The 21,043-nt window shown below is 56.1% G+C and overlaps 1 protein-coding gene across 1 annotated transcript; it reads right to left on the reverse strand.

Annotated features, from left to right (window-relative positions):
• Positions 1 to 3,989: 3,989 nt before the first annotated feature.
• On the reverse strand, positions 3,990 to 20,518 carry CHST1 (carbohydrate sulfotransferase 1). The gene is made up of 4 exons (XM_003254468.3): positions 20,071 to 20,518; positions 7,637 to 7,721; positions 7,109 to 7,206; positions 3,990 to 6,081 (listed from the first exon to the last, which is right to left on the reverse strand). Exon 4 carries the CDS (start codon positions 6,037 to 6,039, stop codon positions 4,804 to 4,806), a length of 1,236 nt encoding a protein of 411 aa, XP_003254516.1. The 5' UTR covers positions 6,040 to 6,081; positions 7,109 to 7,206; positions 7,637 to 7,721; positions 20,071 to 20,518; the 3' UTR covers positions 3,990 to 4,803.
• Between the last annotated feature and the right edge of the window lie 525 nt (positions 20,519 to 21,043).

The raw sequence follows: 21,043 nt of genomic DNA on the forward strand, positions 1-21,043 counted from the left end.
TACAGGTGTGCACCAGCACACCCAGCTAATTTTTATATTTTTAGTAGAGACAGGGTTTCACCACGTTGGTCAGGCAGGTCTCAAACTCCTGACCTCAGGTGATCCACCCCTGTCGACCTCCCAAAGTGTTGGGATTACAGGCATAAGCCACCATGCCTGGCCTCATCCAGGCAATGTTGTAGGTCAGAAATTTGGCTGGGCTCAGCCAGATGGCTCCAATCCTCTGGGTTAGGTTGTGGCTGATCTCAGCTGGGGCTCACTCATGCATCTTCAACAGTTGCCAAGTCAGTGAGGAACTGGCTGATCAATGGCTGGGGCTCCTCTTGGTGGGCTTTTCTTCTTCAGCAAGCTAACCTGGGCTTCCTGCACGTGGCAGTTGAAGGCTTCCAAGAGGCAGCAAGAAAGAGCACGCTCCAAAGCTCCAGTATTTTCACATCTCTGCACTTGTTACTGTTCCACTGACCAGAGCAAGGCATGTGGCGGAGCCCAGAGTCCACATGGGAAGACACTGCTAAACAGTGTGGGTACAGGGAGGCATGAGCAAACTGGAGGCTGTAACCACAACAATCTACCACTGTGTGTTCATGAAATCACCAGAAAGCAGGAAGGCTGGAGAGTGAAGGGTGGAGGGAGCCGTGGTACTGGGTGAAGCTTGGGGTGGCAGGGGCTAGAATGTGCAGGCTTCAAACAGTGCTGGGAGAGTCTGGTCATTATACTGAAAGCAGGCAAGCTCTCTGGTTCCTGAATTTGTCCTGTGGGTATGGTCATAAAAACTAAATCCCTTGTAGGCTGAAATGCCCTTGGTGAACCGGCAAGCTTTCCAGGCTTGAGGAGCGGAGGGCAGGATCTGGTACATGGTCTGGCCCCACACACCCCTGCCCGAAGCCTGTGCAGTTATCAGTGCCCCAGGCCTTCCTCACTCTGTGCCTTTGCACCACTTCTCCCTCAGCTTCTCCATAGGGCCAGCTCCTACATCCCCAGGAATCAATTCAGGCACCACCTCCTTAGGGAAGGCCTCCCTGATTTCTCTAAGCTGGAAGACAGGTAGAATGAGACCATGAGGCCTAGTAAACCAGCATGTGTCTCATCACGGTGGCCTCGTGTTTTCCAGGACCAAGTTGGTATGGGGCCCAGCCCTGCCCTTGTGGGCAGAACACTTCACCCAGGCTCTCCCCATCTTTTTGCCTGTTGGCCTTCCACTAGACTGTGTTTCTTGAAGGAATGGCCATAATTCCAGTGCCTGCACGTACTTGAATGAATGAATGAATGAATGCATCACTAAACAGGGCTTTCCTCTGAAAGCTCCAGCCAGCCTTATTAAAGTCTTCTGTTACGGCAGTTGAGGGGAGGGTTTCTCTCCAGCGAGGCCAAGATCTCCAGTGTCTCCCACTTCCAACCTGAAGCCCCTCACCCAGAGGAAAGGAGTCTCTGGCTCAGGGACAATCCACCGCAGGGCAGTCAGAGGTGAAGACAATTGTCCCAGCATCACTTACTATAAGAGGGGAAGGATCAGCCAGCTGTGGCCTTTAGAGCAGGCTTTCCCTGGGTATTGGAACAGCCAGCCAGGGGCACTGAGTGAGACCTACCTGGGCACTGATGCCATTAAGCCAACTGATGAGTCAGCTTCCTCATCGCACCCTGGAGAAGCAGCTCCTATGGATCACAGGCTGAGAAGAGCCCCAGGACCTGCCCACCAGTCCTGACAGAGGCCTTTCCAAGTCAGCTTCCTGGTCTTAAAGAATGACGGTGTAAATTAGCCTGCCTGTCTTGCACAGAAGAGAAACTGAATCTCAGGGAGATCAGCTTTGGACTCATCAGCCACCTTAACAGTTATGGCCACCCAGATAAAAGACTACATTTCCCAGCCTCCATTGCAGCTAAGAATGGCCATGTGGCCAGGCTGTAGCCAATTAGACATGAGTGAAAGTGATGTCTATAATTTTGAGGTTGTGCTCATACATGGCAGAGGTGTATCATCCTTTCCTGTTTTTCTCCTTCCTGCTGCCTAGGAAGCCATCTAGGACCACATAGCCATGGGCAACACCTTAGAAAGATGGAGCAACAACACAGAAAGAGGCAGGACCCTGAAATCTGGGCACATGACCTGGGAGCCACCATTCCAGACCTGAACAGCTTATGCCTTTTAAATGAGAGTGAAAGAAAATAGACTATCTAACCACCTCACACCCATTAGGGTGGCTAACTTTCAAAAAAGAAAGAAAATAACAAGAAGTGGTGAGGTTGTGGAAAAATTGAAAACCTTGAGCAGTGTTGGTGGGAATGTAAAATGGTTCAGCTACTGTGGAAAATAGTATGGCAGTTCCTCAAATGATTAAAAATTAAACTGCCACATGATCCAGCAATTCTATTTCTGGGGATATGCCCAGAGAATGGAAAGCAGGGTCTCAAGAGATAGTTGTACACCCATGTTCACAGCAGCATTACTGACAGTAGCTAAGACATGGAAGCAACCCAAATGTTCATCTAGGGATGAACGGATGAGCAAAATATGGTATGTCCATACTGTGGAATATTACTCAGCCTTAAAAAGAAAGGAGATTTTGACATATGCTACAACATGGATGAACCTTGAGGACATTACGCTAAGTGAGATGAGCCAGTCATAAAAGGACAAATACTGTATGGTTCCACTTACAGGAGGTACTAGAGTAGACAAATTCCTAGAGACAGAAAGCAGAATGGTGGTTTCCAGGTGCTGGAAGTGGGTGGGTAGGTGGAGAGTTTTTTGTTTAATGGGTACAGAGTTTCAGTTTTACAAAATGAACAGAATTACAGAGCTGGATGGTGGCACACGTTGTGAATGTATTTAACGAATGGCACACCTTAAAAAGGTTAAGATGGTAAATTTTATATTCTGTTATTTTACCCCAATAAAATTTTTTAAAAAAGAAAATCACCTATCTTGATTAAGCCACTATTCGTTAAGGCATTTGCTAGAGCTGTTGAACTGTCTACATCCTCCTGACACATACAAAATAGCCCAGGACTGTTTCCTCAGGAAGCCCTTCTTCCAGTTGGCTAGGACCCCGGGGCTGCCTAATCACCACACACTCCATTGTCCCAGGACAACAAAGCTGTGACCTGCGGCCACCCCAGGGGCAGGTTTTCTTGGAATAAGAGCTGGGGAAGTTGCCTGGAGGAACCTGCTAGATTGCCAAGGAAGGGAAGGGGAGTAAGCACAGCAGATTCTCTGCCAGTGTAGACACCAGTAAGCCTGTACCAGTTATTCAAATAGTCAAATACTTCCAGGTCTGTGGGTCAGCAGCCACTGCCCTGAGGCACCCCACCCCTTGAAGTTTCCCCCTCCCTGGCTATCCTAGACCCAGACGCACCAACTAAATGGGTAACATTTAGCACAAGAAGGGATTCCAGGATGTCATTCTTACCTCTAGCTACTCTGATTCAGCAAGCCATGCCATTTGTTAAAGACTTTGAACATTATCCCTGGCTATAAGTTACCTGGTCTCAACTGACTGAAGGAAAAAAAAACCCGGCCGGGTGAGGTGGCTCAAGTCTGTAATCCCAGCACTTCGGGATGCTGAGGCAGGAGGAATGCCTGAGCTCAGGAGTTCGCGACCAGCCTGGACAACACGGTGAAACCCCATCTCTACTAAAATACAAAAAAAAAAAAAAAAATTAGCCAGGTATGGCAGTGTGCACCTGTAGTCCCAGCCACTCGGGAGGCTGAGGCGGAGAATTGCTTGAACCTGGGAGGCAGAGGTTGCAGTGAGCCGAGATGGCGCCATTGCACTCCAGCCTGGGCAACAGAGAGAGACTTCGTCTCAAAAAAAAAAAAAAAAAAAAAAAAAACCCTAAACTAAACTCAGTGTTGAGGGTGACAAGAGTTCTGAAAGGCAGACTTGTCATTTAATTCCCACCTCCACCTCTCTCTAGCTGTCCTCCCCCAAAGCCAGGAACACCCAAACCCTGCTGAGGCCCTTTCAGAATGTCCCACAATCACACACAGAGATTATTGCACTCTTTTATTTACAGAAAACACAGATAAAGCATTTCAATTTCAATGTTCATTTAGCAAACTGATCCGCTCTTTTTTTTTTTCTTTTTGGCACAAAGAAATATCACAGATGGACCCCGAGATCAATCAGAAGCTCATAAGATTCATCAGTCATCACTGGTCCAGGGGCGGCCACGAGACTCAGACAGACAGACAGCATCACCACAGACTGGAAACAGAAACAGGTCCACGTTCACCTCACAGTAAAAACCTGCCTCACCGACAGGCAAGGGCGGGCAGGAGGGGGCAGTTTCGCTGCTCTAAGGGGGGAAATGGGCGTCAGGGGCAGGAGGCAGGGATGGGGAAATGATGGACACCATTCATAAATTAGAGACCAGTGGTCCTCTTGTTTGTATCCTCTCATCTTGAATAGTAAGACAGTGCAAAAACGAGATACCCGACCACTCACCCATTCAAAGGCTTGAGAAGTCGCCTCGCGGGTGCCCGTGTGCGTGTGTGGATGTGTAAGTGTGGTGCTTGTAAACATTGTCACCGTCCGCACAGAGACCCAACATCCGTGTGTCTGAATGGGGTGGGGTGGGGGCGGGACCCCACTTCACGCGCCCTCTGCCCCAGTGATTCCCGTCCAAGACGTAGTGCAAATTTCAGAGACAAAAAAGGGGCAGAAGGGAGTGGGGTGAGCTGGGGGCAGGAAGGACACGAAGATGAGGTGGGAGAGGGAGGGGGAAATAAGGCAACAGTTAAAAACGGTCCATGTTATCAAAACCGACACCGTGCGCCTCCCGCCCCCACCCGCGCCGCCCGGGTCACGAGAAGGGGCGGAAGTCCCGCTCCTCCACCAGGCTGACCGAGGGGTTCTTCAGCTCCTCCTCCGAGGCGGCGATCTTGTAGCCCAGCTGGGCCAGCACCTGCTGGCAGGCGTTCTGGGCAAAGGCCACGATATCGTAGGAGAGGCGGAAGCGCCACTTCTCGGCCGTGGCCGCCGAGTTTCGCACGGTGCCGTATTTGTGCTTGCCCAGGGTGGGGTCACCCCGCGTGTTGTTCTGGATCCAGCGGGCCACGTGGCTGTCCAGCGGGATGCCCAGGAACCCGTAGATCTCCTCGGTCTTCTTCATAGGGTTCCGGGCCAGGTCCTCGTAGCGCACCAACATGTACCTGCCCTTGAGCCACGGTGGCCGCATGAGGCCGGTGGACACGGAGTTGGAGAAGTCCTCGCACACCGTGGTCAGCTGCGTCACGTCCAGGTTGTAGGGTTTCCTCCCGGTGCCGTACCAGAGCCGCCAGAGCCGGTACGTGTCGCGGAAGGTCTCGCTGCGCGAAGCCAGAATGCCGCGGGGGTCTCGGACCAGCTGGATGACCTTGAGGTTTAACCGCGGGTCTTCCACCAGAGCGCGCAGGTCGTTCACCTCGGGCACGCGCACCGTCTTGATGGCCACGTGGCTGCGCTCGCGGCACGCCTCGGCCGCCACGGTCAGGTTGAGTAGCCCGCACTTGCGCACACAGTCCCCCTCCTCCAGGACCAGGTCGGCGGGCCCCGGAGGGTCGCACACAGGCCGGGAGCAGAGGACCCGGCTGGCCCCGCGGCGGAAGATCCTGTCGGTGGTGTGGTTGACCGGCGGCGGCTTGATGTAGTTCTCCAGGAAGTAGAGGTCGCAGTCGTAGAGGCTCCGCAGGAGGTCGCGGCTGGCGCCCAGCATGACCCGCCGGTCGGCCGGGTTCTTGCCCTGGGTGAAGCGGGGGATGAGCGTGTTCTGGACGTGGTAGAGGGGCTCAAACAGGTAGAAGACGTCCAGGTGCTGGTTGAAGAGCTGGCCCACGAAGGAGGAGCCGCTGCGCGTGGTGGCCAGGATGAGGATGTGGGTCTTGCGGGAGAGGTTGTAGGCGAAGGTGGGGCTCTCCTCGCACAGTCGCTCGGCCAGCCCGGCCTCCGCCAGCCCGGGGCAGGTGTGAAAGGACTTGGCGGTGAAGGTGCGGATGGCCGTGTACTGGATGGCAATGGAGGCCAGGGCAAGGAGGAGGACGGCCTTCCAGGAACATTGCATGGCTGGGCACCTTCATGGGGCTGCTTCTCCACGGGGCGAGGTCTGCGGGCAAAGGCGGCCAGCGGTCAGGTGCCTCCACAGCGGGGGCACTGGCTTGTCCCTTGGAAGAGCCGGTCTCCAGGGGGCCCAGGGAAAGGCCCGGCTCCTGTCCAGTGCTCACCACACACCCTGAAGACCTAAGCAGCTTCTACACTAGACTACCGTTCTCTGGGGGACTCCTGGGAGCTTTGGGGAGCTGAACAAACATTCCTTGCACCCCAGGATTTAACCTGCAGACAGCTGCGGAAGCCTCCTATGGTGAGCTCTGAGTTCCTTAGAGGGGCCTCACGGGGCAAGAGCCTGACTCCCCCTACTCCCACACTGAGGGAATGACCAGGGCCTGCCTCAAACAATGCCCCTCCCCACTGCCAGCGTCTCCCACCCCCAGGAGCTGGCGCCCAGTTCTCCAGGTGGTCCTCTTTCCTCTGTCCTCTGCCCATCCCTAGGGGAAAGAAGAGTCCCTATCAGATGCCTCCATCTGACCCCAATCCCCTGAGCGTGAAGGACCCCTGCAGACCATGGTAGGTGAGCTGCCAGCACGGCCAGGCAAGGAGGACAACTGTGTCAAGCCTCCTCCAACTCATGGATGCAGGTGACCACTTCCTCCAGATGTAGACTTCTGGGGCTCGTGGAGTCTCTAAGAGTCTCTGGAGCAGAGACAGACGTCCAGGGTCTGCTGAGAGGCAACCCTTCCCAGCACCCAGGGTCTGCTCCTGGTCTCTAGGGACAAGGGTCCAGGCCATGGAGGTCACATAATCCCCACTGACATAGAGTGAACTGGCCTGCAAAGAAGATCTTAGGGAGTCAGAGGCCTCCACTCTTACCTCCTGTGTCCCCTCTGCCCACAGAAAGGGGACTGGGGAGGGACCATGGAGAAGCAGAAAGAGCGAATGGGGCTGCTGAGAGTCCGGGGCCGGGATCCCACCTGAGCATCCTGCAGGCACCCTCTCTGGAGGCTGGCTCAGCTACCAGACCTGAGTGGGGGCTGGGGCTGCTCCCGGGGAGAATACAGGAGGGCTCAACCACTTACCAAAGAGGGACTGCTCCAAGCTGGGGAGTCCACAGCCACCAGCGTCTCCAGGCCCAGCTGGCAGTCCCAGCCAGTGCGGCAGCCCTGTGGCCAGCAGACTGCAAGAGACAGGGAGGGGAAGGGCTCAGAAGGTGGAGCTGGGGTCTCAGTGCCCCCTCCCCACTCCTTCCCTTCTGTGTCCTGTGCCTCACAGTCTGCCCCGAGGGCCAGGCAATAAGGGCTCTGCCTGCTCTCCAGATCCATCCCTGACTCAGCGCCCCAACCAACCCAATGCCATCTCTAATCCCCTGAGTGTGGCCCTCTGAGTCCTGGACTGTATCCCACTCCTGTCACCTTCCTCGCCCACCCCACCACATTCTTCTAATAAACCGCGGTCCCTCTGCTCACACCAGAACCCAGCAGGCAGGGAGGCTGGCAAGGTTCTGCATTTTAAATCCATGAAATAATCCTAACCCTTTAAAATTTCACTTGTGCAGCGATTCTCCAGGAAGCGGGTTAGCAGAAGTCGGCAAGGGCAGGGGGGCTTACCCCAGCCTCCAGGTCGAAAGGGCGCCTCGGGGATGCAGCTGGGGAGAGAGCCTTCTTCCAACCACACCAAAGTGACACCAGCTACCTGAAACTCAAAGCGAAAGTGGACCAGGGAGCATTCCTGACCTTGATGCACCTCACAGAGTCTGAATTAAAACACCAAGATCGCCACATTATCTCAGTTAACATTTTTGCGCCAAGCCCCTTCCCTGCATCAGCTCGTGTCCTTCTAGCAAGAACCAGATGTGGAAGCCAATATCTGCCCACTTCACAGGAGAGAAAGCCAAGGCACAGAGGTAGAGGAACCGGCCTGAGCTCACAGGCCTGCTTTCACCCCCATCTGGTAGGTTCTCCAGAGTCCAGTTCTTTCCCTCTAAGGAGATTTGGCTTCCTGTTCCTCCAGTTTAAACATATTTGGCCTTCAAACATGCATGCCATTACTGGCCCCAGCCCATTTGTGAATCAGCATGACGGGGACTGGGCAGGCAGATACTTCTGGGACTTAGAGCATGTTCCTCCCCTTTGCTGTCTGGTCCTGTGGATCTGTTGGTTCACAGCTGATAGGGTGAACTCACGTGCTTTGTGGAGATTCTTCCCACACCCCACTATTTGACATGACTCCTTTGGGAGCGGGTGAGTGGATCCTCATTTCCCAAACCTGCAGTTCTGCCTGGTTCAGCTCACCCAACTTCTAGCACCGTGTTATTCCCTATAAGACTCTCGGAGGCCAGGGTCCTCACTCCCACTGTTCAGATGCAGAAATCAAGTCGTGTTTTAAATATGAAATTTCACTTCTTTAGGAATCAGTACCAGATCACCAAGTGGCAGTCAAGAGAGAAAGGGGCACAGTTTAGTCTTAGGAACTTCTCAACGTGATCAGAGAAAAACCACAATCCCGACCACACTGCATCCCACCCTGACCTCATCCCATAGTGGCAGAAGATGCTGGCCTCCATCATGGGGCTGGGCCAGGTATCCAGGGAGAAAAGCCCCTCTACTTTAAACCTGACTCCCCTGCAAGTGCAGGCCAGCTCTGCCCCAGCGCCCCATGGTGAATGTGAATGGTTTTCAAGAAACAGACAGGGAATGTCATCAATAATAGTGCCAGGTCATATTTTTAAATTATTCAGGAGTCTGTTCTTTGGCTGCAGCGTCATTTCATTTGGATGCGCTTCCTTTGTATTTATTCACAGACATCTATCAGAACTCCTGGATGTGCCAGGCACTGTTCTAGATGCTGTGGGTCAAATAATACCAAGGAAGGCAAGCACTTGCTGAGCATTCACAGTGTTCCTCCCAGGCACATGCTTCTTTCACAGCCGTCAGCTCATCGCACCCTTGTGCCAGCTCTATGAAGTTGATACTGTCACAACCCCATTTTGCAGATAAGGAAGCTGAGGCCCCTCAAGGTTAGATAACTTCCCCAAACTCACACCCATAATAAGGAGCCAGGATTCCAGCCCAGGCAATGTGCTAGGAAGTCCACATTCAAATCCTTTTCCCTAATTCCATTCATATTACACCCTCCTTGGTCCTCATCAAGACAGGAAACAGAATCCTTAAGGAGTCTTCACTTAATTCTGGGGTTCCAATTCCAAAAGCAGAACTCACCCTAGGGTTTTATTTAAAGAGGAACATCTTGCCATCTTGCTGGGGAGGGGGCCGTGTAATTTTCTTCCCCCAACTCTTCCTCCACCCAGAGAAACTTAAGGCCAGGACTGGAAGCTGCTGCTTTGCTAATAAATCAGAAGTCACTGAAGCAGCTGGATGTTATAAATCCCTAAGACGGCGAGACTCGGCCTCACAAGGTGCGGCCTGGACACCAAGGAGGGGCATGTGTTTGAAGGCCCAGCCACAGGCCATTCCCTTGTACCCCCAGGGAGGGCAAAGCCAGGGCATGGGAACAGGAAGATGGGGGAAGTCCAGCCCTCCTGGAAATGCCCCCGCTCTCCCAGCCTGGCAGAGCTGGGCCCGGGGCTGGCCAAGTGTCCTTGGTATGCTAAAGGCATCTGCCCTGGAAACCAGAGGTCCTGGGGCCAGGTCCTGTTGTACCCAAGGAAGCCTTAGCCACTACAAAAGACTCCTCAATGCCCTCATCCTCCAAGCCAGACTGTGGCCCCCAGAGCCCATCCCTAGGCTTCTAGCAACCTCTGGCCTGGCCTCCCTCTACCTCTGCTTAGTAAAAATCCAAGCAAACCTTGGACACAGGAGACCAGGATCTATCATTTCTGTTAGAAAGCAGGCAAGTTGGTGAGCTTTCACTCCCAGGAGAAAGCTCAGATTTCATTATCAGCGAACTTGAGATGAGGGCACAGACCGGGAGGCAGGGAACAGCTCTATATTGGAGAACTGGAATTCACAGTAAGAGCTCACCCCCCGAACCATGCCTATCTGGATCTGTCACTCAGCAGGTGTGTGGGCCTGGGTGATTCACCAGCTGTCCCTGAGCCTCAGTTTCCCCATCCATAAAGTGGGCACAGCTACAGTAGTGCTGGTAAGAACTGAAGGTCTTAAAGCATTTAGTCAATGCCAGGCATACAGACACAACCCAGCCTCTGACACCAGCCCTGCTGATCCCAGCTCAGCCGCTTACTGGCTGAGAGGTCTTGGCGAGCTTTCTTCATCTCTCTGGGCCTCTGTGTTCGCACATGCAAAAATGGGGATAATTATAACAAGGCTGTTGTGAGGACTAATTAGTGAGTACAGTGCCTGGCGCAGCGTAAGCACTCACTAAATGTCAATTAATATCATCATCGCTAAATGTCTGGTTTGCTTTTTGTCTCAGGAAAGGGCCTAGAACAAATCATCCTGCAGCCCACGGGGTCTGGCTCTGCCCACCGCCCCTTCTTCCTGCAGCTCCTCTCCCGCCCTGGGAACTTCTTCCTGCTGAGCAGTGGCTTTCCTGCTGCCGTCTAGTGACCACATCCTGCGGTGCAGCCTCGTAGTCCCGTCGTCGCTGCTGTATTCAGAATTCTGGGGCTGTTGGCTACAACCTGATGTGAGGATGTAGCCAGTGGGAGGTGACGTTGCAAGATGCAGTGAGGTGTGAGGATGGCACGCCCACCCGGGCTGCGGCCTGTGCTCCGTGCACCCCCACCCTAGCCGCACCGAGAGAGCCCAGCAGCAACAGGCAGCCTCGCCTTCTCCCCAGGGCCTCTCCCGCTCATCTCATGGTGCTCTGGCAGGGAAGGAGCACAGACCTGAATGTCACAGGCAGGACTGGCCCACACAGCCTCTGCCTTTCCCTGGATGGGTGACCTTGGACTCAGCCTCTGGCCTCTCTGTGCCTCGGTTATGCCATAGATCCCGTGATGACTGAAGGGCCTCCCAGCTCTAACCCTCATGTTCTCTATAATCCCAGGAAGGCCCCAGACTTCATTCTCAGGCACAGTTGGGGCCACCCACACAGCAGACAGGGGGACCCTCCATTGGGAGTGGGAAAAACCCAGTCACCTTCCAGGAAGATTCTAGGGCTGGGCATCTCTGTCCCGCAACTCAGCGCCAGGGGGTGGGGGCCCTAGAACCTAGGGGTGCTGCCTTCTGCCAAGTGAGCCCCCACCTCTTGCTATACAGAAATCCCACGAAATGCAGGGCTGAGGCCTTGTTTCACCTTTTCTGGGCCACAGACCTTCGAACCACAATCCCTCCCCTTAGAAATGCCATTAGTGCCCACAATTTTACACACACAATTGAGAAGTTCCCTGAACCTCTGAAAGCCCATGCGTGGGCACCCCACCCTTTCCTAGAAGCTTAACCCCTTCGTTATTAACATGTACAGGGAATTGTCTTTCCAATCGACTATATCAGAGAAGCCTCTTCAGACATGAATACACTGATAGAAACAGTCACCCAGCATATATAAGTCTCAAAGGCTAGAGCCAGAAAACACACGTGTAATAGTACACCACCCTTTCAGATTTCTTTAAGGAGGCGGACATGTATATTTGTATATATGCATAAACAATCACTGAAAGAGCTTGCTCTGAACTAGTAATGGGAGATGCCCCAGAGTGAGGGGGCCTGGAGGAGACTGGGGTGGGAGGAGACACCGTTTACACTGAGCTTTTTGATTCAGTTTGAGTTTATTAATTTTGGGGGACACAGTGAAGCCACTCCATGTAGGAAGTAGAGGGGTGATTGATGACAGGCTGCGGTACTGAAAATCAGCCCTGGCATCTCACTGTGCCACCCACCCTCCCCCCGGGCACTGCCAGCCAGCTCTCCCCACCCCATTTCCAAGGCACCAGGGTCAAAGGCACTGTTTTTCCACCAGAAATGGGCTTTGTCTGCTCAGGTGGGCCACTAAGGACAGTAGGCAGCTGGGGACTGCTGAGATACAGGGCCGGAGCTGAAATAAAGCTGGATTTCAGAGGGGACCTGGGGCTACGGGAGCAGCTGAGCCCTGGGATGGGGAAATGACTCTTCTCCCAGACATTTCTCCCTAAAAAGCTACTGTGAAGCCCTGGGGGATGAAGAAGCAGCACAGTGAGGGTGGGGCAAGAACCTGAACATCGTCCTTCTGGACAAACTCAGGAGCCATGATGAATGGGGCCCCAAGGCTCCGGGGTCCCAAGAACTGGAGCAAGGGACAAGGGAATGGGACAGGGAGGAAGGAGCTGGCAAACAGGCCTCTAGGATGGGGACTGCAGAGGGGAAATGCTTACTCCCTGGCTCTGACGTAGCCAGCACTAATCCACCATAAATATTTGTGTAGTTAAGGCTAAAACGCATAAAACAGCAAGGTGTTTTTCTTCCTAAGGAAAATGAGGTGATGAAAATGAGGCAAGGCAAGGGGAAAACAAGAGTATAAGAATCTGAAAGAACCAGAGGCCTCAAGACTTTGTACCTAAGAAATCCAAAGACGAGTTTCATGGGATAGTGTCGTAGAGCATCCTTCCATGTGGGCAGTATGCCAACACACAATCCAACCAGTGCAACCTTCCAGCGGGGTGAGCTGCTGGGGTCCAGACTCGGCCTCTGTGGTCTAGGTCAGCCAAGGGGAACCCTTCTCTTTGGGGTCATGCCCACCTCAACTTGAAACACTGTGAGGTCTATGGACCCTCTCTCCAGAACCTGGACCACCACAAACATGGTACTTGTGAACAATCCCCAGAGTCCCTGGGCCCCACAGGCAGAACCACTACATTTTCTGAGCACCTCCAGTGGGGACAAGCTCTCACAGTCATGGTTTCCAAGACAAGCACCTGGAGAGCAATTGGGCTACCGATTTTTCACCGTCAGCAGGGCTGCCCAGCTGCCTCTTACGAGCCCTGGTGTCTCCAGGGCAGAGCGCTCCAATGTCCACATGATACCCACGGATGTCTCAAGCCTCCTGGAGAAGGTACCCACAAGCATTCAAGGAGGCAGTCAGGGGGTAGTTAGGCACCCCAGCTGTGGGGCCACAGAGGCCTGGATTTGAATCCGACTGCTGTTGCCTTATAGCTATGAGGCCTTGTGTGAGGCACTTAACCACTTGTCCTTATGTAGGAAATGAGAGCAACGATCACAGAATCTGTCTAATATTTGGGCAGTGAGACAGGAGGCCGATGGATGCCCACAGCTTAACACAGTGCTAGGCACAGAGCAAATGCTTATTGAGAGCCATGACCATGATTTTTATGGACTACTAAATGCACAAAGGGGCACCATTGGCCTGGAAATGTTTTTAAAAGTTAAAACAGATGCCACAGCCTGCTCCACTGAAGCGCCAGCAGCCTGCGTGGTTGGAGACCCCGACTGTTGTGGCTGCAGAGACCTTGTCTGGGGTAAGGGGGGCACCTCACATCCTGCTGTGGAGGGTGGGAGTGGGAGGGGGGTGGTCCCAGGCCCGACCTGAGGGGAAAGTTTTCCCCAGCAGTGGGGAGAGTGACTGACCTCCTGGCCACAACACAAGGCCCCAGTGTGCCCAGCTCCTCTGGGGGAGGGATGAGTCAGAAGGTCCCGGTTCCCTGTCTCAGGCCAGTCCTGGTACAGCCTGGCCTGCGGTAGGCGGGACTCTATAGCCCTGACACTGGGCGGAAAAGCCCCGGTTTCCTGTCCCCCGCCCCACCGAGAAGCCACAGCCAGAGCTGGAATAGTACCGAGGCCCCACCCCCTGGACACCGGGGCTCCGGCCCATCCTCCCAGCTTCAAGGATGGGAAACATCAACAGGAGCTGGAACTCAGGCAGCTGCTGCCGGCCAGGCTGGGAGAGGGGCCCGCCTGTCTCTGGATCCAGGAGTCTCCAGCCTGGGCCACCTGCACATTAAGCCTGGCTGGCCCCGTGGGGACGAGGACTGCGGGTGGAGAATGAATAGGACCCTGAGCCTTGAGACTGTCACGTGGGATGGAGGAGGCTGCCGACGTGGATACTCAGAGGTGATCACAGACCTGGCTCCCGTCAGGGGATGCATCCCACAGGCCAGGGGCCACTGCCACCTTGCACAGACAAGGAGCAGCGAGGCTCAGCAAGTGTGGGAACTTGTTCAAGCACGCACAGTTAGTCTGTGGTGGCGCTACGATTCAGACTCGGCTCTAAAGAATCCCAAGCCCTGGCCCTAATCACAGAGCTAAAACCCCCAGGCCACACCCAAGAGCATCACCCAGACAGAGGGAGGGAGAGGGAGCACCAGGGCCAAGGTTGCCACCAGGGTCCCAGGACACATTGGTGCCGCTCTCGATCACAGCATTCACCCCCCACCCAGATATTGGTGCATCTGATACCTACTGGCCATCCCCCAGGGTCAGGTCCCTGGGGCATCCACTGGTGGGGATTGGGGACTGCCAATGAGGCCCTTCCTGGTTGGTTCCCCTGGCATACTGATAGGTGTGTGCCATCTCACCGCTTCCCAGAGGGTTCTCCCTCCCCGGCTGAATGACAAGAATGAAAATGATCCCAAGTGGGTGTGGACATGGGACTGCTGCACCTGATAGGCAGAAGTCCAAACACACTGTGCTCCCCACGCAGTGACTCCGGGTCTGGGCTAGCCAAGCAGTGAGAGCTTTGAGTGCTTTTATGACCAGGGAGCCCAGGAATGCCCAAATCCTATGCCACCAAAAAGACACCAAAGAATGTCTTTATTACCATCTGGCCTGAAACAGTCTGGAATGGGGCATCGGGTTTGGGCTCTCCGCCCAGTTGAGGCTTCCCTGCTCTCTAAGCCCAAAGCTTATCACCAGCCCACAGCTGGTCCCAAGGATGCCCCTGGGCCAGGATGCCAGTGAGGCTCACCCTGTCACCCCTCTTCGCTGGGTGAAGAGTGTTAGGAGGGGCCACAGCTCCATCCACGGGGCATATGGCCAACCAGATGAGTGTCTCTGCCTGCCATCAACAGGGATCTCCACTGTAGAACACAATGGCGGCTGCTCATATACAGTGGCGGCCTAGCACCATGGTATGACCCTTTGAGGCCTCACCTCATTGAATCCTCTCCACATGCCTAGGGGTAAGAACTACAGCTGAATCAATTTCACAGGTGAGGGACTGAGGTTCAGAGAGGTTAAGAGATTTGTTCATGCAACTCAGAAGTGGCAGGAAGAGAATGAACGGATTTCAGGCTGTGGGGGTTGTATGTGAGGTTCATATGCAAGTGAGGTCTTCACCTCTCCAAAGCTTTCCCTAAAGGCTTCCCTTCCATCCCCACTCTGACCTCCTAAAATGTGCAAATCACTCCATTCAGCTTTGTTGACCCTTTTTGTGTGTCTTAAATGGCTAGGAGCAGCATAACAGCATAAACAGAGAGTGAAACCCAGACCTTGAGTCCTGGGCAGCCTTAACCCTTTCTGATTCTCAGGTAGTCAGGTGAAGGGAGGCCACACTCCTCTCCCAGGGCAGGAGAGGGGCTTAAATGGCATCTGGCATATAAAGCTGTTAGCATAGTGACTGGCACACAGTAATCTCTCAATCAGTGGTACCTTCAGAATGTCTGCAGCAGGCTCGTCTGTCTGTTTCACCTGCCCTGCAGAATCCTTGAAGGAGAGCACCAGCCCCCCTCCATCTCCCTCCCCTAGCTCTCTCCTATCCCTCCTCCCCAAGTGCCCAGCTTGGGGCCCCCACACACAATGCAGGGACTCAGTGAGTCCTAAACAACTCACTGACACTGGCAGAAACTTGGGAGAAAAGAAGCCACGCCTTCTTCCCCAACCCTGAGGAGGAGACAGCATTCCTGACAATTCCCAGCCCACCCACCGCCTTCCAGCTCTAATCAAGGAGCAAACACAAAGAGGGAATCTCTAAACATTTAGAAAACGCGGGAACCCTGTGCCCCCATGCGGCACCGTGGGGATTTATAAAGAACAAATCATGCCTGACAAACTTGATAGCTTTCTTGATAGAATTACAAGACGGGTAGATGAAGGAAATGCAGGCAGGGTAATACATCTTGATTTTTAGCAAAGCATTTGATACAGCGCCTCGAGTAATCTTACAAAATTAATTCAAACAGACTTGGCCCTAAGCACTTGTCATAGGGCATAATAGCAGGAGGGGGGCAGGTCCCAAGGGCCCCGGGTGGAGGAGGCAAGCCCAGAGGAAGGGGCTGGAGGGCCGCGAATCTGGGAATGGGGGGCAGGGCTGCCAAGCCTCAGCATTGGGTCAGATCTTATCTAACATCTTCATTAATGATCCTGAAAGAGGGAGTAAACAGTCCGTTAATGAAATTTGCAGAGGATATTAAATTGGAAGGTGTTGTGAACACCAATGAGGACAGCAAAGCGGTCCAGAGAGACCTGCCGGGGGTAGAACCTTGGCAGGAACCTGAGAGCTGGCAAGGGGTGTCCATGGGGGTGCCGGGCAGCAGCTGGGGCTGCTTGGAGAGCCGGCAAGAAGGGAAGGGCATCCCCAGGGCTGGTGTGTAGCTGAGAGAGGCTACAACTAGCTTGGGCTCTGGCCATACAAGCAAACCCCAGAAATCTCAGTTTTCCCATCTGTGAAATAGAAGGAAGGGTCGGCAGCTAAAGAGCAGGCTTTGCAGCTCTGACAGCTGGTTGCGATGGGCATGGGATGTCTTTATGGAGCCTGGAGCTGAAGCCCATCTTACAGGAGGGGAGAAGGGAGCCCTGCCAAAGAGCAGGGAACCTGAGGGCCATGGAGGGGAGGGCTGCAGTGAGAGAGAAGGGCCGGTAAGGGAGACCGGCTAAGGCATCAGTGGCACTCAAGATCTCCCCTAGCTGCACTCCTCAATGCTGCTGAGGCAGGCACTGGGGTGGGGAGCCCCTTATCCTGCCCCAGCAGGCAGGACAATAACAGATCAGCAGCTGCTCACGCTGGAGCCCCAAGCCTGTCCAGACTCTCAGGGCATGCTGGGAACACTTGAGCGCTAGAGGTTCTAACTTGGGATTAGGAGAGTGAGCGGGATCTGTCACCTTTCTGAACAGCTCCCTGTCCCTCTCTGGCTGATCAAGAGGGAGATAGATGCTTCTCCAGCCAGATGAACCAGCCTCTCTAGGATCAGGGACAGTGGCCTGCCCCACCCCAACCCCTTCACTCTGTCACAGAGGGCCACCATCTCTGCCTGGACCTCTTCTGCTCCTCTCCATCTGCCTCAACCCCTAGGGGCTCCAGGGCCGACCCCTCCCTTTAGCGGGAAGGCTGAGGCAGGAAGCTGCCGGTCCATCTGGATTTACTCCCACAAGGCTCCTAGACAGGTAGGGTCTGAACAAAACCCAGGGCTGCCTAGCGCTGTGCCAGGCCCTCAGGAACCTGAAACAAATGCTCTGTAGAAAAAAATGGCAGGGTGCTTCTCAGCTGGGGGTGTGCTGCTTCTCGCTGGGGAGAGGCTGTTTCAAAGCAGGAGGCCAGCCCAGCCAGATGTCAGGACCACCTGCTGGGACCCAGGATAAGGATCTAGGTGAACATGCTTGGGGAGTTTCTTCCAATGTCCTGACTTAATTCCTAGGAATGATGCTTTGGAACACTTACTATGGCACCATTCTAAGTGTGTCTCATATATTACTGCATTTGACCTTCACAACAATGCTATCAGGTCGGTGTTATTTTCTCCACTTACAGAGGGGAAAACTGAGGCAGGGAGAGGTAGCCATGAGCCCAGGCACCTAGCCAGAAGGTCCGTGGGAGAAGCAGCGGCCTGCCAAGCGTCACAGCAGCAGCTGAGCAGCATCCAATGGTGGGACCCCAGTGGGTGGGGAGAGGCAGCCCCTGACAGGGAGGCCAGAGCCTTGCCCACCCCTCACAGTCCCCACCGAAGGGAGCTGGTCCAAGTCCTGCCACACTTGTGGAGCCTGGTTTTACTATATGTTTCCCTTCTCCCCCACCACAGCCGCTACACTGAGTCCTCTGAACAAGTCTGTTTCCATGGAAACCATACAGTGACTCAGGGCTTCGGGACCTTCTCTGAACCAGATTATGAATATCAAATGCTCCCTCCCCACACCAATGCAGAGTGGAGTTGGGAAAGTAAAGAGAGATCCACAGCAGCCAAGGGAGGGAGACAGAGGGGTAGGCAAGGGGAATCCAGTAGGGCATGAACCTGGCCCCCCAGGAACGGCCTGGCACTTGGGCCCCTCCTGCAGACTCAGTGGAACACAGAGGTACTCCTCCTCTGATGCGGCCTGACACACACCCCCTCTATCAGTGCAGTCAGCAACACCCTTGCCCAGGAGCTAGGGCCCTGTCGACAAGGGTTGGGGGGAGAGTGGTCAGGGGGATACATCCCTCTCCCAGCAGGGGCCTGTGCCTCGCAGAGATGGCTCAGGGGCCAGGACAGAGGGAAGTTTGACTTTGGATGTTGGGGAGGAAACCTCTGGCCAAAAGCATTGCAACTACTCAGCAAAGAAGGAGATTTAGATTTTAGGGAAAATGCGTTTCTGCTTTGAGATGGGGAAGCCGGGTATTGAGTGAAGGGGGCTGGGGGTGGCACCTGGCCATGATTTTGAAGACCCAGCAGAGTTTGGGGGATGATTAGCAGAGACTTGCTCTCCCTGGTGCCCCTCCCCTCCCCACCCCATCATTGTGAGGCATCCTGGGCTAGGGCTGCTCACCGCCAGGATGAGGGACTGGCAACAGGAAAATCAAAGGTGCCGTGCCAGGCTCCTGGCCTCCTGCAGGGGTTCAAGGCCCAAGGGCAAATCCACCCATTCCTTTCCCCAGCAGCTCCCTAAAGACCCGGTAGGGAGGGGAACGGAATAGGTTGGAAGCCTGATACCTCCCTGGTGAATGCGATGTGTGAGTCATGACGGTAAAAGCACTTTGAAAAAGAAACAGGGTCATCATGATGCCTGGAAGTGTCCCCACTGCTGAGGACAGGAGCCTGGGAACTGCCTGCCCAGGTAAGGTCTCTGCCTGAGACGACAGGCCCCACCGCAAGGGGCTGAGGAACCTCTGGAGGTAGACACCTGGCCCGCTGGTTCCCACCTGCTTGCCTCTGACGTCCCTGTGCTGCTCAAAGCAGCTTCCTCCCAGCCAGGGTGCCTGACTCCTGCTCCCAGGCCTGCCCCCAGCTCCTCCCACCCCTCCAGAAGATGCTGGACTGAATTTCTGTCCTTGACTGGACAGCCACCTCCCCTGCCCCAGCCTCCAGCTCCCTGTCAATGGCCCAAGCCTGTCTTCGGGCACCTGGACCCTAGGAGTGGCCCTTCCTAGGGAGTCCCCTGCCGAGGAGCAGTTTTAAGTCCACCAAGAGGGAGCCGGCCCCAGAGCAGAGGAAGGCAGTCCTGTGAAAGGGCAGGCCCGGGATGGGGGAGGGGGCACACCTGAAATCAGGCCAAGGTGCCACTCCAGGACGACCCCCGGGTCTTACCTTCCTCAGGCAGCCTGGCCTTTTAACACCCAGCATCCCAGCTAGGGCTACTCTGGGCTGTTACCGCGAAAGCCAGCACTGGGTCCCTGGAGCCTGGGAGGGGCTGATGCCCGGGTCCTACCCAGAGAAGAGCCTGAGGGTTGTTCCGGCTTCCCATGGTGGGCTCTGCACCATCCGGCGGCTCCGGCCCCACAGGGGCCCAGCTCATCGCAGCGGTCTGAGTGCGGAGGCCGGGCCAGGGCTGGGAGCAGGAAGCAGGGAGCGGCGCCCCCGCCTCCGGGTGCAGCTGGGTTTGGAAAGTTGGTGCGGGCGCGGGGACCTCAGGGTCTCAAGGCGCCTCCGCAGACCCGAGCCAGGCGGGTCGTGGGACGGTGAGCCCGGAGAAGTCCCCGAGTGCGCTCCGCAGCGGAGGGGAGCCAAGCGCCTCGGGGGCCACCGCGCGTCTCAAGTTTGCTGCCCTCCTCGAATGGGGGCAGGGAGGGCTGAGGTGATCGCGGCGCTCACCGGCCACCAGCCCCGGCAGCCCCTTCCTGCGCCCAACACGCCGCCGTCCCTCGCCGCCGCCACCCCTCCGCGCACCGCCGGTAGCTGCTGTCTCCGAGCGGAGGGGCGTCTCCCACCGCGCCCGCGCCCCTCCCGGCTGCTGCGGCGGAGTGTCCGCTCCCGCCCGCCCCGGAGCCCGCGGGGCCCGGCCAATACCTGGTCGGGGGCGCGCCGGGAGCAGCTGCAGCGCCCAGCGCCGGCTCCATCCTCGGGTCTGGAGTCAGGGTCGCCGGGGGCCCGCGGGTGGCGGCGGCGGCAGCAGCGGCGGCGGCGGCATCCTGCGCCTCCCGCGCCCTCCTCCTCGGCCTCCCTCCTCCCTCCTCTTCCTCCCGACTCCGCGCGCGCCTCACGGGCCCCTCTTCATGGCCTGGGGGCGCGAGCCCGGGGCGGCTCGAGCAATTGAGTGCGTTCTCTCCGGCCGGACGCGGGACCCGGGGCCGGGGCTCAGGGACCCGAGAGACGCCGGGACAGGGGCCGGGACCCGGAGCGCCGCAGCCCCGGGCGCCGGAGAAGAGCAGCAGCCGCAGGCACCAGAGCCTCTCGGAGCGCCCGCCCGCCTCCCTGAGCCAAGAGCAGCGGCGGCAGCGGCGGCTACAGCGCCGAGCGAGCGGCAGGCGCTGCGGTCCCGGCTCCACCCCCGAGCCGCCCGCCCCATCTCCTCCCCGCCCCTTCTCCTCCCCACCCCTTCGGCGCGCGCCTCCCGCCCCCCGCGCCGCTCCAGCCGCGAGCGCCCCGGACACCCACTCCGCAGCCAGGCTCCGGAGCCCGCCGGGGGCAGCCACGCCCACCACCCGGGCTTCGGGCGGCCGGCGGGCAAGGGCACCGGCTGTCTCTGGCACCTCTCCGCGTAGCCTCCCTTCCCCTTACCCCCGAGGGCGCTGCTGGCCGGGCCGCCAAAGCCTTTCGCCCCCGAGCGCCCCCCGCCGCGGAAGTCCGGTTGGATTCCCAGCCTGGCCCCTGCTCCAGCTGTCCTTTACCTCTTCCCCAGCCAGCGGCACAGAAGGACTTCAGAACCCAGAACTGAAGCCAACCACCTCTGTGTGCAATACCCTGACACACGCCCCTAGCCCTTCCTCCTTTCCCGCCCCTCTGCTTCTCAAGTGTGGGGATGAATCATTTGTCCCCGCTG

This window comes from Nomascus leucogenys, chromosome 15, assembly GCF_006542625.1.
Source record: "Nomascus leucogenys isolate Asia chromosome 15, Asia_NLE_v1, whole genome shotgun sequence".
NCBI lineage: Eukaryota > Metazoa > Chordata > Mammalia > Primates > Hylobatidae > Nomascus > Nomascus leucogenys.